Source organism: Rhinoraja longicauda, chromosome 6 (genome assembly GCF_053455715.1).
Source record: "Rhinoraja longicauda isolate Sanriku21f chromosome 6, sRhiLon1.1, whole genome shotgun sequence".
Lineage (NCBI taxonomy): Eukaryota > Metazoa > Chordata > Chondrichthyes > Rajiformes > Arhynchobatidae > Rhinoraja > Rhinoraja longicauda.
Window position 1 is genome coordinate 25,750,951 of NC_135958.1, and position 21,396 is coordinate 25,772,346.

Sequence of the window (21,396 nt, forward strand, 5' to 3'; positions counted from 1 at the left end):
CTCCCCCCCTCTCTCCCCTCTCTCTTTTTTTTTTCCTGTCCCCCCCTCTGACTGTCTCTATCACCCATTTACGCTAATCCTGTTTCAATCTGCTCCCCCCAGATTCTACCGCCCTCCACACAAGGGGCAATTTACAAAGGCCAGCCTGTATGTTACTGAGATGTGAGAGGAAACCAGAGCATCTGGAACAAACATAGGTGCAGAAATAGACCATTCGGCCCTTCGAGCCCTTCGGCACATTCAATGTGATCATGGCTGATCATCCAAATTCAGTACCTTGCTTTATCCTCAAATCCCTTGATTCCCTTAGCCCGAAGAGCTAAATCTAACTCTCTCTTGAAAACATCCAATGCCTTCTGTGGCAGAGAATTCCACGGATTCACAACTCTCTGGGTGAGAGAGTTTTTCCTCATCTCAGTCCTAAATGGCCTACCCCTTATTCTTAAACTGTGACCCCTGGTTCTGGACTTCCCCAACATCGGGAATATTTTTCCTGCGTCTACCCTGTCCAATCCTCTAAGAATTTTATATGCTTCTATAAGATCCCCTCTCATCCTTCTAAATTCCAGCGAATACAGGCCCAGTCAACCTATTCTTTCATCATACGTCAGTCCCGCCATCTTGGGAATTAAACCCGGTGAACCTACGCCGCACTCCCTCAATAGCAATAATGTCCTTCCTCAAATTAGGAGACCAAAATTGCACACAATACTCCAGGCGCAGTCTCACCAGGGCCCTGTACAACTACAGTAAGACCTCCTTGCTCCTAAACTCCAGGAGGTGCAGTCCGCATGGAGTTTGCACCTTCTCCTTGTGACAAGGAGACAAGGTCATGTGGAGAACATGCAAACCCCACGCAGACTGTACCTGAGATCAGCATCGAGCTCGGGTCTCTGGCAGCAGCTCTACCTGCTGCGCCACTGTGCTGCAGAATCCGTCTGGAAATAGCAATTATCATAACTGCTTGTCGAATCCTGCATTAGGACCTGAAACATTGACAATTCCTTTCTCTTAGCATGGAAACAGTCCCTTCGGTTCACCGAGCCTGCGCTGACCAGCGATCACCTCACTAACACTGAAAACTATCCTACGCACTAGGTGTTATTTTATAGTTTTTGTTAAAGCTAATTTAACCTATAAACATGCACATTTTTGGAGTGTGGAAGGAAACGGGAGCACGCAGATAAAACCCACAAGGTCGCAGGGAGAACATACAAACTCTGTACAGACAGCACCTGTAGTCAGGATCAAACCCAGGTCTCTGGCGCTGTAAGGCAGCAACTCTACCGCTGCGCCACCGTGCTGGAGTTTGTTGTGTGTCTGAGGCTGGAAGGGTTGCTTCAGGAGGCGGCACGGTGGTGCCGCAGTAGAGATGCTGCCTTACAGCGCCAGGGACCCAGGTTCATTTCCGTCCATGGGTGCTGTCTGCACGGCGTTTGTACATTTTCCCTGTGACCATGTGGTGCTCCGGTTTCCTCCCACACTCCAAAGACGTGCGGGTTTGTAGGTTAATTGGCTTCGGACAAAATTGCAATTTGTCCCCAGCGTGTAAGATAGTGCGGGGACATCGCTGGCAGGTAACCGAACTAAAGCGTGATGTGAATGTGTTTATTGCAGGGTCAAGCCGTGGCCCAGCTGTGCTCCACCATTCCTGATGTGACGGTGTTCGGAACGGCCTCCTCTTTCAAACACGAAGCCATCAAGGACACCATCACTCATTTCATTGACAGGAACGCAGATTATGTGCAAGATGTGAAAAGGTAAGACAACAGGAGCAGGAGAGCATTCAGCGAATTCTGAATGCCAGCGCCTTACCAAGGCTGGAGCTATTGGGCAGGGGCTTTTGTTAAGCTTGCGGGTAAATGGCTTGACATTGAATGGATTGTGGCTGTGTTTTCTGTCCTTGGTTGGAATGGAGCTTGTGGTTCCAGTGAGGTAGCTCCAGTCTTGAAAGAGGAACAATCACTGATTTACACGCCAGACGACAGCTAACTGAGAGCTCGGGTCAGCTCATCCTCAGAAGTCTGCGTTTGATGCTACTTCACCCGTTCATGGGGTGTGAACATTGATAGATCATGGCGCAGTACAGCACAGGAATGGGCCCCTCCGGCCCATAATGTTTGTGCCCAACATGATGCCAAACTAACCTGATCTAATCTGCCTGCACGTGATCCATATCCCTTCCAATCCCTGCAGATCCATGTGCCTATTTAAAAGCTTCTTAAACGCAACTATTGTATCTGTTTCCACCATCGCCCCTGCAATGTGTTTCAGGCCCCCACAACCCACTGTGTAAAAAAATAACTTGCCCCGTGCATCATTATATTTTTTCCAATCTCACCTTACAGCTATGCCCTCTGGTGTTGGACATTTCCACCCTGGGGAAAAAAGGTTTGGACTGTCTACCATATCTATCTATGCCTGTCATACTTTTATAAACTCTATTGTTTCCCCTCAGCGTCCGATGTTCCAGAGAAAACAATCCAAGTTTATTCAACCTCTGCCTGTAGCTGCAACCCTCTAATCCAGGCAGCATTTTGGTGACTCTCCTCCGCATCCTCTCCGAAACCTCCACATCGTTCCTGTAATTGGGAACCAGAAATGCACGCAATACTCCAAATGAAGCTTGCTCTTGTGGCCAATGTTTATTGCTCTCAAATTGAGTGGCTTGTGAGGAATTTCCGAAGGCAGTTTTGAGTCTAGTTTAGTTTAGTTTAGAGATTGATTAAGGCCATTTGGCCCACCGAGTCTGTGCCAACCAGCGATCCCTATGTACTAACACTATCCTACACACACTAGGAGCAATTTACAATTATACCAAGTCAATTAGACTACAAATCTTTAATTCTTTGGAGTTTGGGAGGAAACCAGAGACCTCTGAGAAAACCCACTCAGGTCACGGGCAGAATGTACAAACTCTGTACAGACAGCACCCATAGGATCGAATCTGGGTCTTTGGCGCTGCAGGGCAGCAACTCTACTGTTGTACTGCCCAGTGGATGTAGCACAGATTCATTTAGATGTTGCCAGATTTGAGTCAAGAGTGTTTTATAGTCATAAGTCTCGAAAGAGAAGAATGAAAATCTTTCTTGAAAAGTCAGAATTTTTATTAGTGTTATCCATCCTTTCTACTCGGCATTTAATTTTTTTCTTTTGGTGATTTCTTGCTTCCTGACTTGGGATCCATTTTCTGCTGGTCTGTCTGTTTCATCAAGGGTGTCACTCACAATAGCAGCCATAACATACCCATTTAATGTATCCATGTGGAAGAACATCTCAAGATACTTCCCAGAACTGTATTTGGGTGGTAATCAAAACCGAACAAGAGGGATGAATGAAAAAGGTTTGGTCAGAAGGTGGAATTATAGGAGGGAATGCCAAACCTTAGCTAAAACGTTGGCCAGCAGTGGTGGGGAGAAGGAACAATTCCTGAGATCAGTGCTGAAGGAACAGACATCTGAGGCTTGATAAAGTTACCGAGATAACGATAGCTGGAAGCTCAGATACAAACATGTGAATGAGAACAAAAGGCCACAAAATACTGGCGTTACTCAGCTGGTCAGGCAGCGTCTCTGGAGAACATGGATAGGTGACATTTTGAGTCTGGACCGTTCGACTATAAGACGTAGGAGTAGAATTAGGCTAGTCTGCCGATTGAGTCTGCTCTGCCATTTGTTCATGGCTGATCTGTTTTTCCCCCTCAACCCAATTTTCTTGCCTTTTCCCCCATAACATTTGACGCCCTTACTAATAAAGAGCCTATCAGTCTCCACTTTAAAATACACAATGACTTGGCCTCCACAGCTGCCTGTGCCAATAAATTCCACAAATTCTCCACCCTCTGTTTGAAGAAATTCTTCCTCATCTTTTTCTTCTCATGTTTAACTTTGCTCTCTTCCGATCTCCAATCCAGGGAACAAGACTGTGGATTCACCTTTTGTATGCCCTTCATGATTTTATGTGCCTCTATAAGATTATCACTCATTCTCCTCCTCTCCAAGGAATAGATTTCTGGCCTGTCCAACTTCTTTCTATAACCCAGTCCCATGTGTCCTGGCAATATCCTTGTAAATCTTCTCTACGCTCTTTCCAGCTTAATGGCATCTTTTCTACATATATCAGGGTGAGCAAAACTGAACACAAGACGCCAAGTGTGGCCTTGCCAACGTCCTGTACAACTGCTTACTTGGAGTAAGGTTAATCTCTGGTTCTTTTCCAGGATCTCTCCTGATGGAGTAGATATTGTCCTCGATTGCTTGTGTGGTGAAAACACTGGCAAGGGCCTCGGCCTCTTGAAACCACTCGGAACTTACATCTTGTACGGTAAGTTCCAATGCTGCAAAAGACGAGGCATGTTTGAGAAGCAAGCAATTAAACATTAAACGGTTAATGTTAATGTTAAAGACTCTTGAGCCTTGCAACCATCACAATAGTGTATTCACCAACTTCTAGGCTCTTCAAATATGGTTACCGGGGAGACTAAAAGTTTCTTCAGCTTTGCAAAATCAGTAAGTAAAAAGAACACTGCAGAGTAAGATGGATATTAGTTTGCTGTGCATCCCTTGTATCTGTCTTGTGCCTTGTCTTGCTTTGTGCCATTGTATTTATTATTTGTGGCTTGTATTTTGGTGGTTTGACCACAATAGATAAACCCATTTTGAAATCATCCCATCAACATTTTCTTATTCCACTGCGCTATGAAGTGCGACATACAAGTTTACTTGCATCAAAGATTACAATCTGTTGGATGGCTCGTCAATGCACTTATACTGGGTGTGGAGCACTGAAACATAGTGGGGAGATTCTATCTCTTTTGGCAAGGCACATTTGGTACATAGCGTTTCTCTAAAAACTTTTGCTAACATTATAGTAAGAAAATTAATCATACGCAATGTAATATGCAAGAACACTACCTTAGAAAGAAAAGCAAGAGTAAGCCATTTTCTTTTTTGTTCCATCTCCTATCTTCAATAAAATCATGAGGGTCATAGTGGCGTACAGCACGGAAACAGGCCCTTCAGTCCAACTTGCCCATGCCCACCAAGATGTTAAAGACTCTTTGAGCCTTGCAATCACAAACGTGTATTCACTAACTTCAAGGCTCTTCAAACATGGTTCCCACTTGTCCCATATTCCTCTTAAACTCGTCTAAAGGTACGTGCCTAAAGGTCACAGTCGTTAAAAGACATTTGGACAGGTATATGGATAGGAAAGGTTTAGTGGGATATGGGCCAAACGCAGGCAGGTGGGACTAGTGTCGAAGGGGCATGGTGGTCAGCATGAGCAAGTTGGGCCGAAGGGTCTTTTCCCATGCTGTATGAATCTATGACTTTTTTTTAACCTTATCTCCATTTCCCCCTGATTCTCTTAATATCCAAATATTTCTTGATCTCAGCCTTGAATGCATTCAGCGACTGCGTTTCAACAGGCCTGTTGGGTGGAAAATTCCAAAGGCTTATTCTGCATTAGGTAAAGAACGTTCCCTCATTGCTTTTAGAATGGTCAACCCCTTATGTTGTGACTGATTTGGGAAATCCCTGTCAGGGAATATATCAATGCTGCAACTAATCTGTCAAAAAACCCTATTGTGATATTAATTCCCATTAAATGCAATAATAATTTAATATAAAACGAACTAGTTTAATTATAGGTGGCCCCACCACTATTCCACTTTTTTCTCCACTATCATGTTAATATTTTTTATTTTAACCTTATTCACTGTTTTAGACTTTAGACTTTTAGGGATACAACGTGGAAACCGGCCCTACGGCCCACCAAGACCACGCCAACCAGCGATCACCCACGTATACTATTGCTATCCTACACTAGGGAAAATTTACAATTTTTACCAAAGCCGATCAACCTACGAACCTGTACGTCTTTGGGATGTGGGAGAAAACCGGAGCACCCAGAGACAATCCATGTGGTCACAGAGAGAAAATGCAGACTCCATACAGATAGCACCCGAGTTCAGGGTCGAAGGCGAGCCTCTGGCGCTGTAAGGCAGCAGCTCTACAGCCTGTGCCATTGCACCGCATCGTGAATAAAAAATGATATAAATGCTGGCATCAAAGCTGGATATAAAGGAAATTAGATTGCAAATACGTTTAAGGTTTAATTTTATAGCACTCTGATTTCCTTTATATCTTCCTTTGGAAGTGGGAAACTAGGGGGTGGCAGGGTGGTGGAGCTGCTGCCTTACAGCGCTAGGGACCTGGGTTTGATCCTGACTTTGAGTTCTGTCTGTTCAGTCTTTATGTTATGACTAGTCTTTATGGCTATGAACAGACTTAAAAGAATATCAAATCAGCAGATTCTGAAGATGACAATAGGTGCAGGAGTAGGCCATTCGGCCCTTCTCTCTCCCCATACCCCCTGACTCCGCTACACATCACATTGTGCAACCCAGAGACAGTGCGTTCAGCCCATCTGTTCTCTGCTGGCATTTATATTCGACAGAAGTCTCATCCTACTTTAATGTTTTAAAATTTTATTTATTCACGGAATGTGGATGTACTGTAGATAGCAGTCAGCATTTGTTGTTTGTCCCTCAACGCCGGATAAGCATGGAAGCGTTTAATCATCAACCACTGATGGTCGGCATGGACTCGGTGGGCCGAACAGCCTCTTTCCATGCTGTAACTCTACACATGAACATAAACAACCATATTTCTGGGCTCTGGGTCACATATAGGATACAGACCTCCTTCCCTGAAAGATAGGAGGGAGCCAGATAGGTTTTTACTTGTTACTATGATCAACTTTTTAAAAATCCAATTTTTATTTAATTACCAGAGTTTGAATTTTCTAGCTGTCATGGGGAGATTCAAACCCAAGTTTCTCCATTGCTTGTCCTCTTCCCCTCTTATCAGGCTTCTTAATGGACCTTCTATAAACTAAGCTTCTGTCCGATTCACCAATAGCCCATTGAGAACATTGGACTTTGTCCATGGAACTGATGCGCTACAATGCTGAGAACTATATTTTGCACTCCCACCTGCCTGTGTTTGACCCATATCGATCTAAACTTATCCAACCCATGTACCTATCTAAATATTTCTTAAATGTTGCCTCAACTACCTCCTCCGGCACTCGTTCCATACACCCACCTTGCTTTGTGTAAAAAATAAATAAAAAATCTCCCTCAGTTTCCTATTAAATCTTTCCCCATTCACCTTAAACCTGCGTCTTCTGGTTCTTGATTCCCCTACTCTGGGCAAAAGACTGTGCACCCAATCTATTCCCTTCATGATCTTACACACCCCTAAGCCTGCTGCTCTCCAAGCAAGGAACAAAGTCCTAGCTTGCCCTACCTCTACCTTAGCTCAGGCCCTCGAGGCTTGGCAGCATCCTCGTAAATCTTCTCTGCCATCTTTGCAGCTTAATGACGATGTTGCAACATTAAGAGTTCCTCCATCGGATTATGTTTTTGGTTAACCTTCCAGACTTGGCTCTGGGCATGCCTGAGATCAAGGCTGACCTGATCGTTCTTCGATGTGTTAGATAGGGAGGCATGGTGACGCAGCGGTTGAGTTGCTCCTTTACAATGCCAGAGACCCGGGTTCGATCCTGACTACAGATGCTTGTCTTTACAGCACTTGTCACGTTCTCCCCGTGACCGCGTGGGTTTTTCCCGAGTGCTCCGGTTTCCTCCCACACTCCAAAGACATGTAGGTTTGTAGGTTAATTGGCTTGGCAAAATTATAAATTGCCTCTAGTGTGTGTAGGATAGTGTTAGTGTGCGGGGATCGCTGGTCGGCACGGACTCGGTGGGCCGAAGGGCCTATTTCTGCACTGTATCTCTAAACTAAACTATACCTGAAGTGAATGTTCTCCCCAGCTGCTTCAATCTGCTTGTAAATACACCCACGGTGTTAGAAGTGCTTGCCCAATTTATGAAGCCACAGCCAATTAGCTAGAAAGATTTTTAATGAACAAAATATGATGCAAACATAACAATAATAACATTGTGCTTCAAGTGCAGTGGAATAAAAATATTAGTTATTGAACTTCATTGTTAAATTCATAGGTTGCAAGAGTGTGCAGCATTTGCAGAAGGATGTATCAGAGCAAATGAAAATCCTTCTTGAATTTTACGATGCAGAGGTTTACTGAGACTCTTCCAGCATCTATAATACGAGAGAAAGCGATGGAGGTCATTAATAAAGCGAGAGACTATTTCAGGTTTATCACCTTCCATCTGAGCAGGGGTTGAAAGTACAGGTGATAGACACAAAAATACTTGAGTAACTCAGCAGGTCAGGCCACACCTCCGGAGAAAAGGAATAGGTGACGTTTTGGGTCAAGACCCTTCGTCAGACTGAGAGTCAGGGGAGGGGGAAACGAGGTATGAAAAGGTTCAGAACAAATCAGAGCTCAAAAAAGGTAGAGCTCACAATGGTCCATTGTTGGCTGTGGAAGAGGCGATAACGATATGATATTGTACGATAGAACTTTATTTATCCCAGGAGGGAAATTGGTCTGCCAACAGTCATAAAACACAACAAGATACATGAAACACAAAATTAAAGCGACGAATAGAAAGGCCAGGACTGGGGACGTGCAAAGATTGGGGGGAGGGGTGGGGGAAGGGGAGTCAGTCTACCCCATGATGGAAAGGGAAGGAGTTGTACAGTTTGATAGCCACAGGGTTAAAGGATCTCTTGTGGTGTTCTGTGCTGCATCTTGGTGGAACAAATCTGTTGCTGAAGGTGCTCCTCAGGTTGACAATGGAGGGGGTGAGCTGTATTGTCCAAGAAGTTCCGCAGCTGGATGAGCATCCTCGCCTCCAAGACCATCTGCAGTGAATCCAACTCCACCCCCAGGACGGAGCCAGCCTTCCTGATGAGCTTGTTAACTCTGTTGGCATCCGCGGCCTTCGCCCTGCTACCCCAGCACACAACAGCGAAGAAGATGCCACTAGCCACCACCGATTGGTAGAACATCTGCAGCATCTTACTGCAGACGTTGAAAGAGCAGAACCTTCTCAGAAAGTACAGACGGCTCTGTCCCTTCTTATACAGTGCCTCAGCGTTGCTGATCAGTCCAGTTTACTGTCAAGATAAACAAGGTACTTGTACTCCTTGGTAAACTGCACATCCACACCCTTGCTGGAGACGGGGAACAGGGGTGTTCCTCTCCTCCTAAAGTCCACCACTAACTCCTTAGTCGTGTCGGTGTTGAGCTGCAGGTGATTCAGCCCTCACCACTCAACAAAGTCGTTGACTACACCTCGGTATTCTGCTTACCTCCCCTCACTGATGCAGCCCACAATTGCAGAGTCATCCGAAAACTTCTGCAGGTGGCAGTAGTCCGAGTTGTGTCTGAAGTCCGAGGTGTAGTTGGTGAACAGGATAGGAGAGAGGACATTTCTGTAGCCTGACATGCTGCGGTCGCCCAGTCAGGTAGTTGGTGATCTAGGACACCAATGGAGTATCCAAGCGCATCTGCGTCAGTTTGCTCCCTAGCAGTGCAGGCCGGATGGTGTAAAAAGCACTGGAGAAGTAAGAAAACATGACTCTCACTGTGCTTCCCGGCTTATCCAGGTGGGCACAGGAACGATGCAGCAGGTGGATGGTGGCATCCTCAACCCCACCTTTGTTTGGTAAGCGAACTGCACGGGGTCCAGGTAGGGTTTAGCCAGGTATCTCAGGTGAGTGAGGACCAGCCTCGCCAGCGACTATATAACAAAGGGATACATGGATGCAAACAGTGAACCTAGCAGGACAACTAGGGTGGGGGAGAGACGGAGAGAGAGAGTGAATGCAAGGGTTACTTGAAATGAGAGAAATCAATATTCATATTCCTGGAAATACTGGTATTGAGTTACAATGAAAAGGGGAAGGGTGAGATAGATTAAACAGGAAGGTCCATGAGTGGAAGGCGGGGAGGGTCTGGGTGATACAAGCAGTACTGCTGATTAGTGACACTAGTAGGTATGGACTAATGAATAGCAAAATGTATGTGTGGGTGCATTACCCGGAGAAAAATAAAATTAATGCTGGAAATGTTAGAATCAAAGCTAGAATGGCTGGTCATCTGAAACGGTTGAGTTCCCAGAGATATCATAGACAGAACAAGTACAGCACAAGAACAGGCCCTTCGGTCCTCAATGTTTTTCCCAAACATGATGCCAAGACCATCTCTTATCTGCTTGCACATAACCCATCTCCCTTCATTCCCTGCACATCAATATGGCTAGTCAGATGATGCTGTTCTTTGAGCTATTTTGGAATGCGTAGAAGACTCGAGACAAAGAGGTCAGAATGGAAATGGTTTGGAGAATTGGAAAAGTGCCATACTTTTGTGTCCAATCTGTTCTGCAATAGTCAGCCTTAGTTGGATGAACTATCACCAGGGGCTGGTTTTTGAGATGGAGCCCAACATTGTGGTTGTATTATTACTTCTGTTCCCCAGAACTAAGAGAAGCTGGAAATATTTGCTGAAGGACAGGGAGATTAAGGGGAGATTAAATATGGTTGGTTAAAATGATGAAGAGTTAGACAAGACGGGGGAGAGAGGGAAAGTTTTCACAATGACAAAGTGCCACAGGTTTAAGAGTTTTAGCAAAAGATGGGAAACTAAGAGAATTTACTAATTCGGTGAGTTATCTGTTTTCTACAGATCGGTGAACTGATCTGTAGTAATTTTCAAAAGGGAATTGAATGTAAAGGAAAAATAGTTAGCGGGGATGAATGGATTAACCATGGAATTAGAAGGGCTGAATGGTCTTCTTTTGGGCTGTACTATTATGGCTTAAGGTTTTGTCAACCAGAAACAAGAGGTTTACTGTGTTGTATAACTGCTCTGATTCATCCTCTGCTTATGGGCAGCATCTTGCAGCTCAACACTGATGCAACGTTGTGAAAGATTCCCGATCAGTGAATGAGCACCTTACACAAGCGACGTATTGAAGATTATGTCCCAGGAAGTGTAAAGAAGGGCACAAAGTGCTGGAGTAACTCGGCGGGCCAGGCAGCATCCCCGTAGAGCATGGATAGGTGATGCTTCAAACTGAAGAAAGTTCCCGAGCCGAAACTTCATCTATCAATGTTCCCCAGAAATGCTGCCTTTGGACTTTAGTGATGCAGCTCAGAGACAGGCCGTTCGGCCCACCGAGTCCGCGCCGACCATCAGTCACTCTGTACACTATCCTATACACTAGTGACAATTATACAATTTTTTTTCTGAAGCCAAATAACCTCCAAACCTGTACGCCTTTAGAGTGCGGGAGGAAACCGGAGCACCCGGAGAAAACCCACGCGGTCACAGGGAGTAGGTACAACCTCCGTATCGACAGCAACCATAGTCAGGGTTGCACCCGGGTGTCTGGCACTGTGAGGCACCAACTCTACCGTTGTGCCACTGTGCTGCCCTGGGCTGCCTGACCCGCTGAAATACTCCAGCACTCTGTCATTTTTTTATAATCCAGCATCTGCAATTCCTTGTGTTTACAATACAATACAATATATCTTTATTGTCATTGTACCCAGGGGTACAACGAGATTGGGAATGCGCCTCCCATACGATGCAATAATTTAAGTAATTTAGGCAGCAGCAACCCAACGAAACGAAACAGTTGTAACAGTTTTGGACAGGGTAAAGTGCAAGTTGATCTATGCGTTGTGGCCATCCGGCTCAGCAGGACCGGTTCATAACAGCTATGGCCCTGGGGATGAAGCTGTTCCTGAGTCTGGAGGTGCGGGCGTAGAAGGCCTTGACTCGTCTGCCCGATGGAAGAAGTTCGAACAGACTGTTGCAGGGGTGTGAAGAGTCTTTGTGGATGCTGGTGGCTTTTTTGAGGCATCGTGTGTTGTAGATGCCCTCTAAGTCTGGTAGCTGTGTTCCGATGGCCCTCTGAGCTCTATGGACTACCCGCTGTAGAGCTTTCCTTTCTGCCTCCGTGCAGCTGAGGTACCACACGGGGATGCCATGCGTTAGGATGCTCTCGATGGTGCAGCGGTAGAAGGTCGTCAGCAGCTGTTGGGGTAGACCAGACTTTTTCAGTGTTCTTAAGTAGAACAGTCTTTGTTGTGCCTTCTTGATCAGCGCAGCAGTGTTATTGGACCATGTTAGGTCCTCCGAAATGTGAGTGCCCAGAAACTTGAAGCTGGACACTCTCTCCACACTGTCCCCGTTGATAGAGATCGGGGCATATTCCCCGTTATGTGACCTACGGAAGTTGATGATCAGCTCCTTGGTCTTGGTGGTATTTAGGGACAGGTTGTTATCCGAGCACCAGTCCGCCAAGTTCTGCACCTCCGCTCTATAGTTTGTTTCATCCCCGTTGGTGATCAGCCCGATCACCGAAGTGTCATCTGCAAACTTGACAATGGTGTTGGTGTCGAATGCAGGAACACAGTCGTGTGTGAAGAGGGAGTAGAGCATGGGGCTCAGAACACAGCCCTGTGGTGTGCCGGTACTCAGGGTGATAGTGGAGGACAGGTGCAGGCCCATTCTCACTGCCTGCGGTCGTTCCAGCAGGAAGTCCAGGATCCAGTCACATAATGACGAGCTGAGGCCTAGCTGGTGGAGTTTGGTGATGAGCTTGGTGGGGATGACCGTGTTGAAGGCGGAGCTATAGTCTATGAATAGCATCCTCACGTACGTGCCCTGTCTCTCTAGGTGAGTCAGGACAGTGTGAAGAGCCAGAGAGATGGCGTAAAGAAGGATTCTGGTCACTGGGAACATCTTCTAATGCCGTTCCACATAGCTGTTTGATCCCCTCACCAGGTTTACATGCTAATATTGTAAAAGAAAAGGAAGAATAGAATAGAACAATCTAGAAAAGAGAGAGTATATGGAGCTATAGAAATAAAATATAGGGAAAAAGGTATCGTTTGAAAATGAATAATAGGAAAATTGAGTCGTCATACAGCATGGAAACAGACTCTTCAGACCAACTCGTCCATGCTGGCTAAAATGCCCCACGTAAGCTGGTCCTATTTGCCTGCATTTGTGTCCATATCCCAATAAATCTTTTCCATTATGTCCCCATCCAAATGTCTTTTAAACATTGCAACTGTACCTGCTTCAAACACTTACCACCATCTGTGTGAAATATTCCCTTTAAGTCAATCCATTCTCAACTTAAATCTCTGCTTTCTGAGGTCCCTTCCAGATTTCCCATCGTAAATCTCTGCCCTCTGGCTTTAGCCTTCCTTATTTTGGGGAAAAGACCATGGCTATCTACCCTGTCTATGTCCCTCACGATTTTATGTACCTGCACAGGGGCTCCCCTCCACAGAAAATGGGTCCAAATGGAGCCCTCCAGTCTCAGCAACATCTTTGTGAAGCTATTCTGCACCCTGTCTAACTTAATCAAACCCTTCCTATTGTGTAGAGACTACACACAATACTCCAAATGCTGTCTAACCAATATTTTGTACAACTGTAACATGACATCCCAACTCTTGTACTCAGTGCCACTGCCAATAAAGGCAAGCATGCCATGCTTCTTTTTTACTGTCCAAATCTACTTGTGTTGCACTTTTCATGGAACTATGAGATCCTGGCCCAAAATGTCACCTATCTGCGAGATGTTTTCAGTTTAGAGATACAGTGCAGAAACAGGCCCTTTGGCACACCGAAGGTAGACACAAAATGCTGGAGTAACTCAGCTGGTCAGGCAGCATCACTGGAGAGAAGGAATGGGTGACGTTTCGGGTCGAGACCCTCTCTCCTTCGGCCCACCGAGTCCGCACCGACCAGCGATCCCCGCACTTTAACACTACTCTACACACACCAGGGACAATTTTCTATTTATACCATACCAAGCCAATTAACATACAAACCTCTACGTCTTTGGAGTGTGGGAGGAAACCAAAGATCTTGGAGAAAACCCATGCAGGTCACCGGGAGAACTTACAAATTGCCTGCAGACAAGTACTCATAGTCAGGATTGAACCTGGGTCTCTGGTGCTGTAAGGCAGTAGCTCTACCGCTATGACACTGTGCAGCCGATCAGCTACACCCACCGTACAGCACTTGGAGATGCAGCCTGACCCGCTGAGTTACTCCAGCACTGTGTCTTTTAATGTACTTGTACCCTCCCAGGTGACTCTGTTCAACAACACTCCCCACGGCCTTCCATTCATTACCTTGGTTTAGCTCCCAATAATGGATCATTTTATCTTTAAGTTAAATTCCATATGCCACATCTTCGCCCACTTTCCCAGCTGATCAATATCCTGTTACAACCTTGGAAAAAGAGGGAAATAAATAAAGAACTAAGTAACATTTCTATATTGCTTTTCGACCAACTCAAAATGCCTTCAATCGAATGAAATATTGTTGAATTCCTGTTACTGTTATAACACAGGAAATACAGCATAGCAAGTAACCACAAAATGGTTACTGTGGACATTGAAACGTGTTGGCATGAAGAGTTTGCTTAAACCATAGAAGCAGGAAGCGAGATTCATTGTACAAGCAGTAGGTGTAAATGGTATTTTTTTTTAAATGATCATGATATTTTATATAGTTTCTCAGTTGAGGCCCAGCAGCAATCTTGCATTTACATGGAAGTTTTAAAAAGCTTGATGGTAAATTGAATAGTAAAATATGCTGCCAGGAAGAGTGGATCAGGAAGGGAGATTAGTTGCAGGAAGAGGAGGTTAGCTTAATGGTATCATGTTCATGGTGGACATTTTGTAGGCTGAAGGGCCTGTTCCTGTGCTGTACTGTTCTATGAGAGAGGGGGAAAGGGGGTGGGGAGGTTGTGTGGAAAGTATGTACCAGGATAGACTAGATGGGCTGAGTGGTCTGTTTTTGTGCTGTGCATTCTACATAGTGATGTTTGGGTAAAACTAAAAGTGCTGGAGGAACTCAGCGGGTCAGGCAGCGTCTGTGGAGAGAAATGGACATTACATTTCGGGTCGGGACCCTTCAGAATCTTTCAAAGTCTGGGTATAGCTGAACCCTGACTTGGATTAATGTCCCAACTGTGATGCAGTCCACAATAACACATTCTCACTCTGCTTAGTGTCTCATTCACTTTCAAGAAACATTCAAACCCCAAACTTTGACTCAGTGTTGAGTGTTGAAACTCTCTGTGCAATGATCGTGTGTTATCCATTTAACAGAAGAGTTGCTGCTTGTTTTATTTGGCCAAATCAGCTGGCTTCATGAAATTATTGCTGTTCTGCATCACACCCATTAAATCCTATCCTTGCTATACCTATGACTTATTAAACTGCAGTTGTGCTGTAGCTTATTTGTTAAATAGTAGCTATGTTGCACCTATAGAAATTAAGTCATATCTGTGTTCCACCTTAATCATTAAGTTGTAGCTATAGAATACCTGTAACGCATTAAGTTGTCATTGGGTCATATCCATGGCACTTAAATAATGATTATGTTTTCCCAGAAACTCAAAGCTCATTAAAATGGGGACATGTTGCACTTGCATCACCTGAGTCTGCAGCCATATTCTATCAGTAATTCAAGATATTCGGGTAGAGATTGGTGAACGAACTGGTATAATAAAAGTGGAAATCTTCTCTTTCCAGTGGTGGCAGGTTGAAAAGGTGAGCCCCATAAAGCTGTATGAAGAGAACAAGGTCATTGCTGGATTTTCTTTGCTCAACCTTCTCTTCAAACAAAACCGAGGGGCCAAAGTGAAGGCAGTGATGGACAAGCTGATATCGCTGTTCAACCAAAAGAAGATCAAGCCCTTGGTGGATTCGCTATGGGCTCTGGAAGAGGTAAAACCATTGTCTTTCATTCAATGCACAGGAGTTTAGGAGAGTTTATTATTGTCACGTACTGAGGTACAGGGAAAAGCGTTTTTGTTGCTATCCAGTCAGCAAAAATACTATCCTTGATTCCAATCAAGCTGTTCAAAGTGTACAGATAAGGATAAAGTGTATAAAACATCAAGTGTTTTGGTGAATGAAAAACCCTTACAATGTTGACTTGTACGTTGATGTTTTATTATTAGTTTATTATTTCATGTGTACTGAGGTACAGTGAAAAACTTTTTGGTTGCGTGCTATCCAGTCAGCGAAAAGACTATACATGGTTACGATCAAGCTGTCCACAGTGTACAGATAAGGATAAAGTGTATAAAACATTAAGTGTTTTGGTGAATGACAAAACCTTAAAATGTCGATTGAAGGTTTGAGTTTAGTTTATTATTGTCATGTGTACCAAGGTACAGTGAAAAGTTATTTGTTGCGTGCTATCCAGTCAACAATAAGATTCAGATCAAACCGTTTGCAGTGCACAGCTACAGGATAAAGGGTATAATGTTTAGTGCAAGTTAAAGTCCAGTAAAGTCCAATTGAAGATGGTTTGAAGGTCTTCAATAAATACATAGGAGGTCAAGACTGCTCTCTAGTTGGTGAGTGGTTGGTTCAGTTGCCTGATGGCAGGTCAGAAGAAACTGTCCCTGAATCTGGGTTCAAACTTATGTAGCTCTTGCCTGATGGGAGAGAGGAGGCGCGAGTGAGACCGGGGTGAGACTCATCATTGATTATGCTGCTGGCCTTGCCGAGGCAACATGAATTGGATGTGGCTGGAATTTGCCTCGGCTTGGGAAAGGTATGGTTACAAGAACAAGAGTCCTGTGACCACGGGGGGTTTCGCCAGGTGCTCTGGTTTCCTCCCACACTCCAAAGACGTGCAGGTTTGTAGGTTGATTGGCTTCTGTAAATTGTCCCTTGTGTGTAGAATAGTGCTAGTGTACAGGGTGATCACTGCTCGGCGAGGACTTGGTGGGCCGAAGGGCCTGTTTCAACACTGTATCTCTAAAGTCTAAAGTGACATCAACAGAGTCACTGCTGATATCCACAGCTCTGATGGAGATACCCTCCAACCTGTGTTTGCTGATTCAAGAGTCAAGTTACTCCTTGCCTTCAACTTGCAGGCTCCTTCTTTAGGTGCTCTTTGAGTTACTATGAGGTTTCATGTCACTCTGAGATCATTTGGGATGAAGTTATGGCTCACTTTATTGAAACATAAGGCTGTAAATATCTCAGCCTCCTTACCTTGAGAACTGCTCGCCAGTTTAGTTTACTTTGAGATACAGCGCAAAAACAGGCCGTTCAGCCCACTGAGTCCGCGCCGACCAGCGATCACCCCGTACACGAGCTCTATCCCGTACACTAGGGACAATTTACAATTTTTACCCAAGCCAATTAACCTACAAACCTGTACGTCTTAGGTGTGGGAGGAAACTGGAGCTGCCGGGGAAAACCCACGTGCTCACAGGGAGAATGTACAAACTCCATATAGACAGCATCTGTGGTCAGCTTCGAACCCGGGTCTCTGGCGCTGTAAGCTCTGCCACTGCGACACCATGCCGCCCAAACAGTGCCTAGCCAGTGGTGTGAGGTAAATCAGCAGTCAAACAAATATGAAGCAAACAATTTAACACCATTCTTCAAACTGAAGACAATAAAATGGGAGGTGACAGGTGATAAAGGAAGTTAATTCTTTACCTTCATAACCTTATATGAGTTACTCCAACACTTTGTGCTTTGCAACCTTCATTTGACCTTATCCAAATCCTCTGCAAAGATTTCAGGCAGAGATGAGGACAAACTGGCAGTATTTTAGACTATTGATCACGGAACATCCCACAAAGGCCATCTTGTTACTTTCAATTCAAATAATGAAATAAGATGTGGAATAAAATAAATTGAATATCAGCCAAGGTACCTTCTTTGGTTCTAGACCCCCCTGTGTGGATGGCTCATTTTTTACCATGATTCAGAGGTAGTTGGCGTTGGCCATTAAATCCTGGCATGACCCCCCTTATTCATCCCACAAATGAATAAATATAAAAGAAGCTTGTGGGATCAAAGGTCAATATTGCATGGGAAGCTGGAAGGTTGTTATAATGAGGATTTATATTTGAGTTCAGGGCAACATTGACTAATGGAATCCCTCTGGACCAGATCTGGAAGTGAATGGATGTGCATGCTTTTTAGTGATTTTTAACTTGGGAGATGTAAATTATTGGTCTATGCATTGAGCAGGGTCTAGTGGGGATATGAATGTACGATGTGTGTTTGTGCTGATATAAAGACTCTTGCCTCTCGTTGTTGATTAAGGCAATGCTTAACATACCATGATCGTTAGTAGAGTTGAGGCTTGGACCCAAGCCCTTGGTGCTTCCAAATCAGACACAGCCTTGTATTGGAAACACAAAGAAATACAGATGTTGGAATCTGGAGTAAAGCATAAAGTGTTGGAGGGATTCAGCTGGTCAGGCGGTATCGCTGGTGTACATCGATAAGTGGTGTTTTTGGGACGGGACCGTTCTTCAGACCTGGAAAAGAGTCTGAAGAAGGGTCACCACCCGAAATGTTGTCTATCCATGTCCTCCAGAGAAGCTGCCTGACCTGCTGAGTTATACCAACACTTTGTGCTTTGCAACCTTGCTTTGGCCTGGGCATTATGAAAAATCCATTTCTGGATCCGATGGGAGGTAAAATGCCTCTGTGTGAGCAGGTCCTTGGTGACCCCCCCCTCCCTCTACATATCAGGAAAGTACTTGGGTAATGTCAAGCCAGGGCCTGATGTCCCCATTTCCCCTTCCCTCTCCCCTTTCCCATATCCCTTCACATGTCACGCTCCTTCTTTCCTTATCTCACAGCTTTTTGTCTTCTTCCCATCCCTAGCCTTTGTCCACTCATCTGTCAGTTAAAACCTCCCTCACCTGTTTCCACCTATCACTTGCCTGGCTTTGGCCCTCCTACCTCTCCCAGCTTTCTCTCCCCACTGCAATACTAAAACAACGCCTATTTATGTTCTCCAGAAATGCTGCCTGATCGGCTGAGTTACTCCAGGACTTTGCCTGTTTTTTTAAATCAAGCAGCATCTGCAGTTCCTCATATCTCCACCTATCGCTTGCCTAGTTTTATCCCATCTCCACCTCTCATCCAGCTTTCCTCCCCCCTACAATCAGACTGAAGAAAGGTCCCGACCCGAAACTTTGCCTTTGTTCTCCAGAGATGCTGCCTGACCTGCTGAGTTACTCCAGCACTTTCCGTCTTGTTTGGTAACAATTAAACAGTTGACTGCCTTCATTTGGAATAACCGGCCATTGCTTTTATCGTATTGAGGCTTGGTTTGGAACAGCATGCCTGATAGGAGTGGTGCTCTCGGGAAGACACTGATGAGAAAAGACATAGGTGCCATCCATCTTCATAAATTACAAATGATAATGTTCACAGCTGTCCTTTACTGGAATCTAGAGAGACAAGGGCAGGCAAGGAAGTCAGGTCTGCATGAGACATAATTCATGAATAGCTTTGATATCAGAGTCCAGCTGTGGGAGAATTAAATCAATGATAGAGATCATTTGAACAAGGGCTGGAAAAATTGAAATTGCAAACGGACTTGACGATGAGAGTGGCTCTCCCCTTCTATTTTGCCCTGTGATGCCAGTGATTTGCCCTGTGATGCCAGTGATTTGCCCTGTGATGCCAGTGATTTGCCCTGTGATGCCAGTGATTTGCTCTGTGATGCCAGTGATTGCCCAGTGTTTCATACTCTCATTGTGTGCACTACTCCGAGGCCCAGAAATATTTCACTGTCCGCTTTATGACATTTACGGTGCCATTCTAATACAAGTTGTTGTTGTTGTTGTTGTTGTTGTGTAGGAAGGAACTGCAGATGCTGGTTTACACCTAAGATAGACACAAAATGCCAGAGTATCTCAGCGGGACAGGCAGCATCTCTGGAGAGAAGCAATGGGTGACATTTCCGGCCGAGACCCTTCTTCAGACTGAGAGTCAGGGGAGTGGGAGTCTAGAGATATGGAAGGGTGAGGTGTGAAAACTACAGATCAAAGCAAATGACGAAAAGGAAATGGTTAATTGTTAGCCCACCATGTCGATGCCAAATGTCAAATACTCAACTATACCAACCCGGTTACCAGAACATCTTGGTTTGTAACCTTTCGTACACAGGCAATTCAACTATTTGTCGAGTTACTTAAGTATTGCGAGAATATTAGTTTAGTTTATTATTGTCACGTGTACTGAGGTATAATGAAAAGTTTTTTTATTGTGTGCTAGCCAGTCAGCTAAAAGACTATACTTAATTACAATCAAGCCATCCACAGTGCACAGATATAGGACAATGGGTAAGTTTGATGCAAGATAAAGTCCAGTAAACTCCAATTAAAGATAGTTCTAAAGTCTCCAAAGGGGTAGATGGGAAGTCAGGACCGCTCTCTAGTTGGCGAGAAGATGGTTCAGTTGCCTGATAACAGCACGGAAGAAACTGTCCCTGAATCTGCCATACCATCTACTTGGTCAATGATTCCAGCCATCATCTGGGTGAAAATATTATTTCTCAGGTTCCTCTAGTTTTGGACATACACGCTGTGGAGTAAAATTCTCCTTGGTGTGTGTAGGTGTGCGGTAGATTCTGGTGAATTGATGGGAATATGAAGAGAATATAAGTCTACTGGAAACTCAAGTTTATTTAAGCAAACCATATCCGAATGATTTGATTATCTAGGTCATCTTTTCACCTCCCTGACAAGGGAACTGTATCAGGGATCCAGAAAGCCAGTAAATGATTTACGTGTTACCATGATTGAAGATATAATCACTATATCTCAGCTGTATAACAAACTGCAAACTCGCAAGTTTCTGCTTGGCCTGAACCATGAGATAAATCAGAGTTGCTATATTTCCATTAATCCTTGCAACGAATGTCCAAGGAATGCTTTGTGACCTAGTTGAACTGTCAGATGTGATTTCGACACAGTATCGGTATATTTATTAATTGTTTTCTAGTCAGAATTGAATCCCAGTTCCTAATGGATCAGAGGGCTTCAGGAGTCGGCCAATGAGTATGGAACTGTGGACGCCATGGTGGCGCAGTGGTAGAGTTGCTGCCTTACAGCGCCAGGGACCCAGGTTTGATCCTGACTATCAGTGCTTTCTGTACAGAGTTTGTACTTTCTCCCTGTCCTGCGTGGGTTTTCTCCGGGCGCTCCGGTTACCTCCCACACTCCAAAGACATAGAGGTCTGCAGGCTAATTAGCTTGGTAAAATTGTCTCTAGTGTGTGTGTAGGATAGTGTAAGTGTGCAGGAGAAGCATTCACGTCGCGGGGCTGGAAACTGGAAGTGTCCTGAGCTAATTCTGCTACCACCATCGTTTACTGTACAAGTGAGGCTCCCACTGATTGTCGCCAGAAGCTTGCGCCCTTTTCAGGACGGACGATGATAGTGATGTAACATTTGAATGATGGTCACGAAAGAAGAAGTGTGCGGGATCGTCGGTTGGCATGGACTCGGTGGGCTGAAGGGCCTGTTTCCATGCTGTAACTCTAAACTAAACTAAACTGGTAATAACGTTAAAGGTATAGCTATGGGCACTCACAATGGCTCCAACTATGCCTAAGTTTTTATTAGTTACAGTATGTTGAACAG

At 44.8% G+C, this 21,396-nt stretch overlaps 1 protein-coding gene across 1 annotated transcript in view; it reads left to right on the top strand.

The window, feature by feature from the left end:
- The window catches only part of vat1l (vesicle amine transport 1-like), an 80,191-nt gene that overhangs the window by 29,399 nt on the left and 29,396 nt on the right, over window positions 1-21,396 (top strand). Inside the window, exons 4-7 of the mRNA XM_078400728.1 lie at window positions 1,618-1,760; window positions 4,220-4,323; window positions 4,453-4,508; window positions 15,510-15,704. Coding sequence (XP_078256854.1) covers window positions 1,618-1,760; window positions 4,220-4,323; window positions 4,453-4,508; window positions 15,510-15,704 — 498 coding nt within the window. The remainder of the gene's footprint in view (window positions 1-1,617; window positions 1,761-4,219; window positions 4,324-4,452; window positions 4,509-15,509; window positions 15,705-21,396) is intronic.